Here is an 11,472-nt window from a genome sequence, read left to right as displayed (position 1 = left end):
GCAAAAGTGAAAACAAAGACCAAACAAAGACCATGTGTTCATTTAAACAAAAACTTATATTTAAACACTACAACTCGGTATTTATTTACACCAACAATTTGGTCATTATTCAAGTAATCAAATTTCAAAATGATTTTTAGTGGAGTTAGTCTAAAACAGATTACAGAATGGATGGAGGGAACAAATTTACGTGTAACTATGCAATGTTTTTTATAGTTTACATTGTAAATTGCTTCAAAATCAGCGTGCCATGATGGTTGCTGATGTTGCTTAGACTCAGATAACACCTAAAATCCTTTTTCTGGGGAGCACGGCAAAGTGCAGAGTCGGAGGCAATCGTGGGAGAGTACCCGTGGGGGCCAACAGCGCTCCATGCCCCGCGTGTAGGCGGTGAAGACGCGGTCCGTTGTTAAAGTAGTACCGAGGAGGCTGGCGGGGCTCTCACCCGTATGGCCTGCCTATTGGGCTCTATTTACATCAGGGCCCGATTTCATATGGCTACTGAAGCACAACAATTGCTAAAAGCACAGCTTAATTGTGCTAACCAGAATTAAGCCACCAGCCACACTACAATGTCTTGTACAATTTGTCACTGGTACAATTTTGTGACAGCTCATTTCTGCTTAGCATTTGTTGAGCAATATTTCTACAGCTTTTTGAAATTTGGCCCAGTTGACAATGATGAAATAACCAAAATGATCAGAAAAAAACTTAGTGACAAAAAGGAAAAACATGACTACAGTACTCTAAAAAAAGTCTTAACATAGAAAATACTTTAAAAACTAAGGTAGACTACACACTACATTCGTCCCCAGCTGTCTCTTCTGAGGGGTGGGGGTCCCCCTCCTCTAGTCGGCAATGAAATTGCAATGTCCACATAATCCCCGATCTGAAACGATGTCGACGCCAAAGTCACGGAATCGTCGGGTCCTTTGCGTCCCGAGCAGGTCATCCCGATGTTGTTGAGATGGTAGCCTGGTCGTCTGTTGTCCGGGGAGACGATTGCGAAGCTGAAAAAAGTCCCTCTGCGTCTTGCCTCGGGGTTGACCTCCTTGACGAGGCTAGAAAGCTCTTTCAATGAGGCATCAGTCCTAAAAGAAAGAATAAGTTTGTGAATAACTCAATTACTACAAATGGGTAAAACCAAATCTTACATTAAACTGCCTCTAGCTACTGGGCAATCTCAGTGGTCTGGTTGGCAGGACACTGCTCTAGAATTGCAACGGTCATGGGTTTGAATCCCACCCGAGTAATATGCCTGTGATTTTTTTCACAGAGCTCGGAAAAGTACTGAGTATACAGTGCTAACACATATCGGTGAGTATAGGTAAAACCAAAATCTTCTTCGGGAAGCTTTCTGATTGAGGAGGACTTCAGGCCAAAGTAAATGCTTATCACTTGGCCTAGCATATCAATTTTATCCAATTTTTAACACATTAGGGTTGAGTGAGCAATAGAGTAGAAGACGATTGGTTGCCATTGGAAGTAAGCGTCAATGAAATGGCTTAAATCTGAAACCCCTTTTGACATGACAGCAATTTAGCGAGTGTCCCTTGCTTAATTTGAGCATGGTTGTTGTGAAATTTTTACAAATTGCATTTTGTGTGAACGGACAATGATGTTGGCACTGACCAAGGTCCCTAGTGAAATGGTCCCAAATATTGCTTAGTGTTGTCAGAGGTTCTACGACAATATCCTCTGCCAGCCAAAGATTTTACTTACCATGTGTAGATCTGAAGCTCATTTGGTGGTACCCTTCCGCGATCAAACTCGTCTTGCCTGTGGTGGCGACCAGAGTTGCAAAACACTCGCAGCAATAGGGGGCATGTCTGAAATATCACACAAAAATCCATTGTTATTAATTAGTTTAAACATCTCTTGGCAACATATGTAACTTAACGTGATGAGCTTTGACACATAAAACAATACACTGGAAAACTGACCGAGTAAATCTTATGAAAACTGACTGCAGTTTAAAATTGTTTGGGTTGGGGTGTGTTGTTGTGCAGAGAAAATCAGACTAATAAACATGCGGGCGCTCTGCCAACCTACATAAGCTATCTAGCCCTTTTTTGGCGATCTCCCTGGGATGGCATATTTAAGGTACAAAGAGGTTGCCGCTGTCGGGAGGAGGGTTACGCCATCGCAACTTTCGCACAAACCATGCAGTGCAAAAACGGGTACCGGTCAACTCGGTACCAAGCCAACTCAGTCCCAGTCAACTCGGTCCCAAGTCAACTCAATCCAAAGACAGGGAAGCTTGCACAGGCGGGAGGGAGGGCTAGGAGGGCAGGGAGGGACCGCAACCCGAGTTATTTTAACAATACTGGGGGTTTTTATTTATTTTTTCGACCATACACTTTCCTTAATAGTTTTAGTTTTTTAATTAGTAGATTTTGGATATTATTTATTCGTCTTATAAATAATAAGGTAACTTGAAAGGTTTTTTTATATTATAATTAACCAACCATGAATTTCCTTAATTTTTTTATAATAATTATGTAATTCGTACTGTTTTTATATATCTAATTTTAAATGTAAGTTAGTTGAAATCAAAGAGGACTCAATTATTCATGTTTTTTAATTAATGAATTGTTGAGAGCCATACAGAAACCAATACTCTGGTTGAAAGCAAAGAGACAATTGAGGACATTTTATTTTTTTAGTTGAATTAAATTTATTGCCTTATTGGCCAACACAATTGGTAATTTTCGAAAGTGAATGTTGAATATTATAGAAACAAATGGGTCACTATTGAAGTCATCGAATATTTATACCCGTAAGTCGAAGATCGATGTACACTTTATCCTGTTTCTTGTACAAAGTCAACGCCCGCAACGGACATAGTTACTTTTGGAAAAGTTTCCGTATGGCGCCACCACTATTTCATTCGATATGAAATAATAAAGTATCTAATTTACCTCAATGAGATATCCTTTTTTGTAAAAATTAGTGAAAAAGTGGTGGCGCCATACGGAATGTTATACTTATTTTTTTCTAATTCAAAGAAAACATAGGCCTACAATTAAATAGATAAGATTACTTCCCGTATGACTTCCCGTTGTTGACGGCGTCAACCATAGGACAACAGAGAGAGTTGACTTGGCTTGGGACCGGTTTGAGTTTGACTTGGGACCGAGTTGACTTGGGACCTAGTCGACTTGAGACCGAGTTGACTTGGGGACGTACCGAGATGCTGGAACCGAGTTGATTTAGGACCGAGTTGATTTGGGACCAAGCTGACTCACAATTCATAAGGGGCCCATTCATAAGCGCACAACAAACAAACTAAACAAAAATGGCGTCCCCCTCACAAGTAAAGTTCATCACGTTTTCCCCGTGTAATTGCATCCTTATACGTTATTTTAATCACGCATGTTACCCCAACACATCATCAGCAAGTTTCACTTAATAAAGAAATGTTACCTTTTCCCGATCTACGGGTTTTTCGAGGGGTTTGTTATCGACTTCTGTCACGCGTGAACCGATGAACGACGACATCTTGGATTTGATGATGGAATAAGAATTTGTCAAGAGAGGGCGCTGTTCGGTTTCTCGAACCGCGACTCCCGCCGACTGCACAAATAATTATTGCTTAGCAGAATAAGCGGGATACCAGTAACAAATTATACATATGCGTGGCAGTTTGGCTGGTAACATTGTTCTGTAAGCATTGTTTTGCTTAGCTACTTTTTGTGCCTAAGCAGCTGTATGGATTGGAACATAGGGCATGTGTGTCAGCGTATGAGCAGTCATTGTTGACACCCTTTAGATCCCTTTTAGGGTATTAATTAGTAAGAAAACTGCACGGTTGGGATTTATCATTGTCCCCCCAAAAAATAATGTAAAAAAGGGTCATATAAACAAGTCGAGACAAACAAGTCAAGACAGAAACAGAACAATCCTTTACATCAGCTTTATTTTAAATACAAGTTATTTTAATATGTCAACAAAAATATAAATAACCACAAATCAACTATTTGTGATAACATAAAACTAGACTTTATAATTAAAAACAAATGATTATTAAAATTACAACAAATGTTACAGTTTTTTATGAAGAATAAGTGAGTTGGAAAAAAAGGTTGAAATTGGTACTGACAATGAAAAATCAAACTATCACATAACCCTTGTTAAAGATTGTTAAAGGGGTACATGATCAAAGCGGGCCTGTACATGACAACACACTCTCAAACAGCGCCCCCTCATTGAAGCAAAAGTGCGTAATAACATGCGTGTGACCTAAGCACCTGTAGGGTAAAGCCTGGTTCATACTTCCTGCGAATGCGATGCAAATTTGACGTGAATTTTGACTTGGTGTGGCAAGGTCAAAAACTTGTCCATGTAGCCTACAGCCACAAGCCTGCTTTGATCATGTTGTTAGTTTTTATACATCAATGTTCTTTAGTTTTCATTTTACCTCAAAATAATTTAATAATCAGTCCAGATATATGTTCCCTGAATGTCATTTGTAGGAAGTTTTGGGTGTGTTTTTCAATTGAGAAATGCTTCTTCCAAAAATTATTTGGCCATTTTGTCTTTTTGTTGACAGAGAAAACATGACCATAAATTGATGAATGATGTGAGCCTTAATAGCAATAATAAAAAGCTCGGAGCCCAATTTCATGACTGTGCTTACTGGCAAACTCGGTGCTTGCGAATTGCGATCACCGTTTTTCACTTTACATGACATCCCAAATTGGGGAGGAGGTGCTTTCTGCTCTACCGGCCAGGCTTTGGATTGATGATACCCAAGCCTACATCTGTATGGACTATAAAGGGGTAACCCTGTTTCAGCCCCCTAGGAGTAGGTGGCAAAGGCCTCCGGAAAAAAATAATGATTGCAGCCCACACCTTGAAGTGGCCTTCAGGCCTTGGTCCAATTTCATAGCGCTGCTAAGCACACAAATTTGCTTAGCATGAAACTTCTTCCTTGATAAAAACAGGATTACCAACCATATTTCAATTTTATGCATATTGCTTGTTTCTTGTATTCAGCTGTTGTTCGTTTATCCTCAAAACCACGTGGAAATTTGGTTGGTAATTTAGTTTTTATCGAGGCCAAAATTTCATGCTAAGCAAATTTTTGTGTTTAGCAGCGCTATGAAATTGGCCCCTTGTGTGTCTGGCGACTTGCATAAAAAAAAAATAATAATACAAAAAAAGTGGTGAATATTTGTGCTAGCTGTGTAAATCGAAGAATGCCTGGTAGCGAGGAGTATGCACTTAAGCAAACATTCCATGCTAACCTGTAAAATATGCTTGACATAAGCGCGCAATTCCCTGCCTCTGTAAACGATGATTCTTAGCTTACATGGTAAGCAGAGCCATGAAATTGGGACCTGATTTCTGAGACAAAACGTTTTAAGTTAAAACATCTATAAAATAAAAAAAATCACATCTTCATTTTTTATAAACTGGAAAAAATTCTCTTTAAATGATGGTTATATCACAGTATACATTTTTTTCAATAGTTTAATTTGTTACCCTCTCTACAATTTCACTTCACCAATACTCAAGACCTACAAATTTCGTTTTGTTTGACTAAAGTGTCATAAATGTATTTACATTAATTACATACAGTGCACCAACGCTTCTTTTACTCAATCAAACAAAGGGGATGCAGAACCATCAACCTGCACCTCCCGTAGTCCCTAATTTGGTAGATGTACCATTATTCCTTATGACCTGATATTTGGTAGAGGGGAAAATATTTGGAGAAAAAAATACACTGACCAAATTTAAGCAGATCATCCTGCTTCAAAACCAAAACATGAAAACCTTTTTGCATACGCCATGGACAATGCACAAAACACTGTATACATGCACAAATGCTGGTACAGAATCACCACATCTCAGAAAAAGAGATTTAGTACGGTGCCTTCGCAAACCCAACTTGGTAAAAAAATATGTATAGCCTTAATTTGTTTTGTTTTCACTGAATGCTAACATTGAGTAGCAAATGGTGATTTTTTAATAGCAACTGATACATGTTGTGTAGCATTGCTCTGCCATACAAGGGAAATCGTTCACTGAAATTCAAAGACGCAGTGAGTGAAATTGCACCAACTTCTAATGCTGCCCCCCGACACCATAAACTCCAGCTGCCCCAATTCGTGTGTCTTAATAACTGCATAGAATGTTTTGAACTTAGAATTTTTTATCTGTTCATGTTCCTTGCTGCTGCACAAACATTGGAAGTGAAAATATTAAAACAAAAAATCTTTTTTATAACCTACATATTTCACATAAACGTTTAAACTAAAGTATTAATTTTCTGCTATATCATTCAAACTAGTGAATTGTATACTTTCTACGTATCAGAAATTACAACCCTGTTAACCTGATTTTGTTTTCTTTCAACAAAATTGATGATTTGTTTACCAAATCATACTTGCAAAAATATTGAGAATTTTGGATTTATTTTAAACACATGTCATGACACGGCAAAACGTGCAGAAACAAGGGTGGGTTTTCCCGTTATTTTTTTCCCGCCTCCGATGACCGATTGAGCCTAAATTTTCACAAGTTTGTTATTATATATATAAGTTGTGATACAAAAAGTGTGGGCCTTATACCGCAAGTGTCCATTGGCTTTAAGTGTACAGAGCTGTGTGTAGGTAAGCATTACATCTAAGAACAAAAGAGGTCCACATAAGGCAGTTTTTTTTTTAAAACACTATGCGGACTTGAACCTGCCACACAACCAGGGTTTTCACCAGTGTCAGTGCAAGAGGTCGTAACATTGTATAAGAAACTATGTCATATCATACACCGAGATGCAACATTTTCTCACATAGAGCATCTCTTGTGCAAGATACAACGCTATACTTAAAAAAAAAAATGAAATACAATACTTTTGTTACCGATGCTTCGAAGAAATTCCTTATTGATTTCTCAGCTGGGCTAGTCTCTGTGACAGTTCATCTTGTTCCATAGACGCTGCACTGGCCCCAGCTAAGGCTGTTGTCTGTCCCGATGGTAGCTCCATATTCAGATCCAGTCTAAATGATAAAGCACATAATAATAAAAATTAAAGTTTTTATTTGCCATTAAATCTTATGAGTGATTACCAAACAAATACCTCCCCTTATAAACACCTGACACGTTTGGTGATAGTCAAAGACCGGGGCCTAATTTCATAGAGCTGCTTAAGCAGACAGTTTTGCTTACAAATTTTTTTGCTAAGTAAAAATTTGCAGGAAACCAGCCACAAATTGTACATGTGACATGGTCTTTGCTCAGCTGGTAACCTTATTCTGGTAAGCATAAATTGTTTGTAAGCATAAACTGTATGGGCAGAGATGGTTCCTGTGGTTGATTTGGCTTAGTAGTGCATATTTGTTGCACAGGCTGTATACTCTCCAGGGAGCTAAAATGGCCCGGTGACCAGGGGTAATAATGCTGGAAGCGTTTCGAGACGCCATTTGGGTGCAGGCCTGATACTTCACGGAGGCAACAAAGGTGATTGCCTTTGTGCCCCCTGGTCATTGCCTTGGTGCTCTTGAAAAGCTAGATTAGAAATTTACAACTTCCTCAAAGAGTGCCCTTTACCAAGGAGAAAATGCCTTTGTGCCCTTGCCCTTTCAAAAACGAAGCACACAGGCTTGTGGGTGTATAAAGCAAACGATTATTAAAGACAGTGGACACTATTGGTAATTACTCAAAATAATCATTAGCATAAAACCTTGCTTGGTAACGAGTAATGGGGAGAGGTTGATAGTATAAAACATTGTGAGAAACGATTCCTTCTGAAGTGACGTAGTTTCGAAAATAAGTCTTTTTCCGCGAATTTGATTTCGAGACCTCAGATTCAGAATTTGAGGTCTCGAAATCAAGCATCTGAAAGAACACAACTTTGTGTTATAATGGTATTTTTTTCCATCATTATTATCTCGCAACTTCGACAACCAATTGAGCTCAAAATTTCACTTCACAGGTTTGTTATTTTATGCATATGTTGAGACACACCAAGTGAGAAGACTTGTCTTTGACAATTACCAATAGTGTCCAGTGTCTTTAAAGGTCATGTTTAATCTGATACTTTACCCTGCTTCGTCAGCCACTTCTTGCATCAATGTGTCGACCTGTGCCTCTGGGACATTCAACGTTGTTGTTCCCGCCATTGCATCATCCATCACTGCCGTCTGTACGTCTAGACTCTCAAATTGCTTCTCAAATTGGTCCATGATTTTTGTAACCTTGTATCAGAAGTATAATGAACAGGTAAATAAACCACACTGAAAACTGACTGGGTAAGTTTTTTTAAAAGAAATTTGGGGTTGAATAATGACAAATTTACTAGAGGGAGATTTGAACCTGCGAAGCTAGTGCTTCCCAGGGCCCAATGTCATAGAGCTGCTAAGCACAAAAAAATTGCTTAGCATGAAATTTTGCAGTGATAAAAACAGGATTTCTCAACCAAATTTCCACGTGATTTTCAGGATAATCAAACAACAGCTGAATACAAGTACCAAGCAATATGCAACAAATGTAAATTTTGTTGGTAATCCTGTTTTTATCAAGGAAGAAATTTCATGCTAAGCAAATTTTTGTGCTTAGCAGCTCTATGAAATTGAAGCCTGCAGGTTGTACCATAAACTTGGGTGCGAACCATGGCTATGGCAATAACGGGTTGAATGGCTTCTTAAGTTCTGCCTGGCACCCCCAAAACATTGACAAAATAGGGAGACTGCCAACATAGGGCTAGATAGTTCAGGCTTTGGATAAGTAAGATATTCAGCAGAGACTTCTTGTAAGATCTTTTGCAGAGACTTGTAAGATCTTCTGCAGAAACTTATAAGATCTTCTGCAGAGATCTGTAGGATGTTCTACAGAGGCTTGTAAGATGCTCTGCAGAGACTTTTAAGATCATCTAGACTTCAATTCAATTCAATTCAATAAACATTGATTTCCACAAAACATTTCCACAATATTACAGTAATACATACAGGTAGATATAAATGATAGATCTTTTAAGATCTTCTGCAGAAATTTGTAAGATGTTCTGCAAAGACTTCTAATGATGTTCTACTGACACTTGTAAGATCTGCTGCAGAGAGGTACGATCTTCTGCAGAGAACTATAAAATATTCTGCAGATACCTTCTGCAGAAATCTTCTGCAGAGACATGTAAGATGCTCTGCAGCCAGCGATCTGTAAGATGTTCTGCAGAGACCTTTAAGATCCTCTACATAGTCTTCTAAGATCTTCTGCAGAGACCTGTAAAATATTCTGCAGATACCTTCTGCAGAAATCTTCTGCAGAGACATGTAAGATGCTCTGCAGCGATCTGTAAGATGTTCTACAGAGACCTTTAAGATCCTCTACATTGTCTTCTACGATCTTCTACAGAGACCTTTAAGATCATCTACAGTCTTCTAAGATCTTCTGTAGAGACATACACGATCTTCTGCTGAGACTTTTAAAATCTAATGCAAAGACTTGGGAGATGCTCCATTTATAATTATAGTGATTCAGTTTGGTAACTCACTTTTTCTAAGTTCATAGACTTCAATGCACTTTCCATAGATTTGACGACACCAGCCATGGACTTTGTGACTTGTCTCGTTGTGACCGCAGTCTGTACACGTTGGGATACCGCATCAATACGCGATGCCATTCTCATATAGTTCAAACACTGGTTCTTCTGTCGGATGGCGTTCTCTGCATGGATGCGAGCGCCCTCTGAGTTCCCTTTCTGAATTGCCTAAAAAATATTGGATCAGAAAAGAGAAAAACTTCTTTTTGTGTTTACAGTTCTTTTCAAAACATGTGTGTAAAGCACTGTATATTCTGTATTTTCTCGGTTCTGGTAAAAAAAAAACAATTCCACAGGTATATAACTTGATTCGAACCCACGACCTTTGCCATTTCTAGAGCAGATGCAAATTTATTATCTACGTGTGTAACGGAAAAATGTCAAGGCAAATTAACAACTAACAATTGATGTTTTCAACCTGGGTTTTTAATTGTTCTGAAGTGTCAGCCTCTGGAAGACTGATCTCTTGCATATTGGAAAGAGCGGGAACCATTAAATTTCAGAATCATCAATAATAAAACTTACCTTTTTGAGTTTCCCTTTTTCTACCCTTTCATCTTTTTCACATTTCTTTGAGCTGCGCTCCATTTGCTTTGCAGCAAATTTCAGGTTGAAAAGATTCTCTGAAGAAAACTTGTTAAGAAAAATAAATATTTCTCTTTTGGGGTTGGGGATGTTGAGTTTTGTATTTCTTAAACAATCCAATGGTACATAATATGTACACAATCGTTTTCGAATCTGCTCAACTCTTATTTCTTAATTAATATTATTTGTTGTTGTTGTTGATTTAAAAGGTACACATACATTACAAAACAAAAGAATATTTACATGTACATTGTTAAAAAAAATGTTCAAATGGCATACATAAAATCATAAATAAAATGTTACATTTGGCTGAGCATGGAACAATAACTTTGTAATTTGCCTTTTTCACAATTTCACAAAGAGCGAACAATCCCCATGGCTTTTATAAAAAACAGTTGTTTTGAATGTTGGTTTACAAAATTAATGGAAAAGTTTCCGTATGGCGCCACCACTTTTTCATTCGATATGAAATAATTTAGTATCTTATTTACCTCAATGAGATATCCCTTTTTGTGAAAATGAGTGAGAAAGTGGTGGCGCCATACGGAAAGTTATCCAAATTAATAAGTAAAACACTTTTTTATGACTATATAATAGCATTTAGTTATCCATTTTCCGATAGATTTCTGTATGGCGCCACCACTTTTTTCACAATTTTTTACAAAAAGGGATATCTCATTGAGGTTAATTAGATACCGTTTTATTTCATATCGAATGAAAAAGTGGTGGCGCCATACGGAACCCGGAAACTTTTCCAAGTTTTCAAATCATAAATAACCAATTTTAAAAAGGATACTTTCCAAAGCAGACATTTTGGTGGCGATTTCACTTTCTTGATAGTTGATTGAGAAGAAAAAATCCTAACTTCTTGCTCGCACTTGCAGGAACCTGGACTTCTGTTATTCTTTGTTGGTGCTGTATTTTGTTTTGTTTTACCCTTCCTCTATGGTGTGACAAACAGCTGATCGATAAACAAAAACACAAAAAGCAGGAAGGAATTTTACTTTTATTGAAATTGAAGATCTAAATAACCTAACAACTTATGCAACAATTTTAATTACAATATAACAATCGTCCTTGTTACTGTTACTTACCGATTTGTATAAATGAGTTTTTAAATCGTTCTTTTCAAGCTAAGAAATGATGTCATTCTAGCAACAAAAACAATCCCTATATAACTATATCGTGACTGTGCGTCATCGGCGGTCAACATCAATGTTTTGGTATTCTTTGGTGCAATGCATAAACCCTTTTCGAAACTACGGCTTACACTCGGCCTTTGCTTTTGATTGGGATTTGTCTGCATGCTTGAAGCCCCGCAAGATAAGCGTGCGTCTTCTGAATAT

The 11,472-nt window shown here is 37.9% G+C and overlaps 2 protein-coding genes across 2 annotated transcripts; both read right to left on the bottom strand.

Annotated features, from left to right (window-relative positions):
- Positions 1 to 54: 54 nt before the first annotated feature.
- Positions 55 to 3,528, bottom strand: LOC139947043 (histone deacetylase complex subunit SAP18-like). Its single transcript, XM_071944868.1, has 3 exons — positions 3,427 to 3,528; positions 1,723 to 1,829; positions 55 to 1,091 (listed from the first exon to the last, which is right to left on the bottom strand). The coding sequence occupies exons 1-3, from the start codon at positions 3,499 to 3,501 to the stop codon at positions 800 to 802; spliced, it is 474 nt and encodes a 157-aa protein (XP_071800969.1). The 5' UTR covers positions 3,502 to 3,528; the 3' UTR covers positions 55 to 799.
- A 576-nt stretch (positions 3,529 to 4,104) lies between these two features.
- On the bottom strand, positions 4,105 to 11,442 carry LOC139947252 (charged multivesicular body protein 1b-like). Its single transcript, XM_071945138.1, has 6 exons — positions 11,221 to 11,442; positions 10,923 to 11,087; positions 10,067 to 10,164; positions 9,494 to 9,709; positions 8,050 to 8,201; positions 4,105 to 7,004 (listed from the first exon to the last, which is right to left on the bottom strand). The coding sequence occupies exons 2-6, from the start codon at positions 10,936 to 10,938 to the stop codon at positions 6,887 to 6,889; spliced, it is 600 nt and encodes a 199-aa protein (XP_071801239.1). The 5' UTR covers positions 10,939 to 11,087; positions 11,221 to 11,442; the 3' UTR covers positions 4,105 to 6,886.
- Positions 11,443 to 11,472: the final 30 nt, after the last annotated feature.

The sequence above is a fragment of the Asterias amurensis genome, chromosome 14 (genome assembly GCF_032118995.1).
Source record: "Asterias amurensis chromosome 14, ASM3211899v1".
NCBI classification, from domain to species: Eukaryota; Metazoa; Echinodermata; class Asteroidea; order Forcipulatida; family Asteriidae; genus Asterias; species Asterias amurensis.
This window is presented reverse-complemented; position numbering and strand designations above follow the sequence as displayed.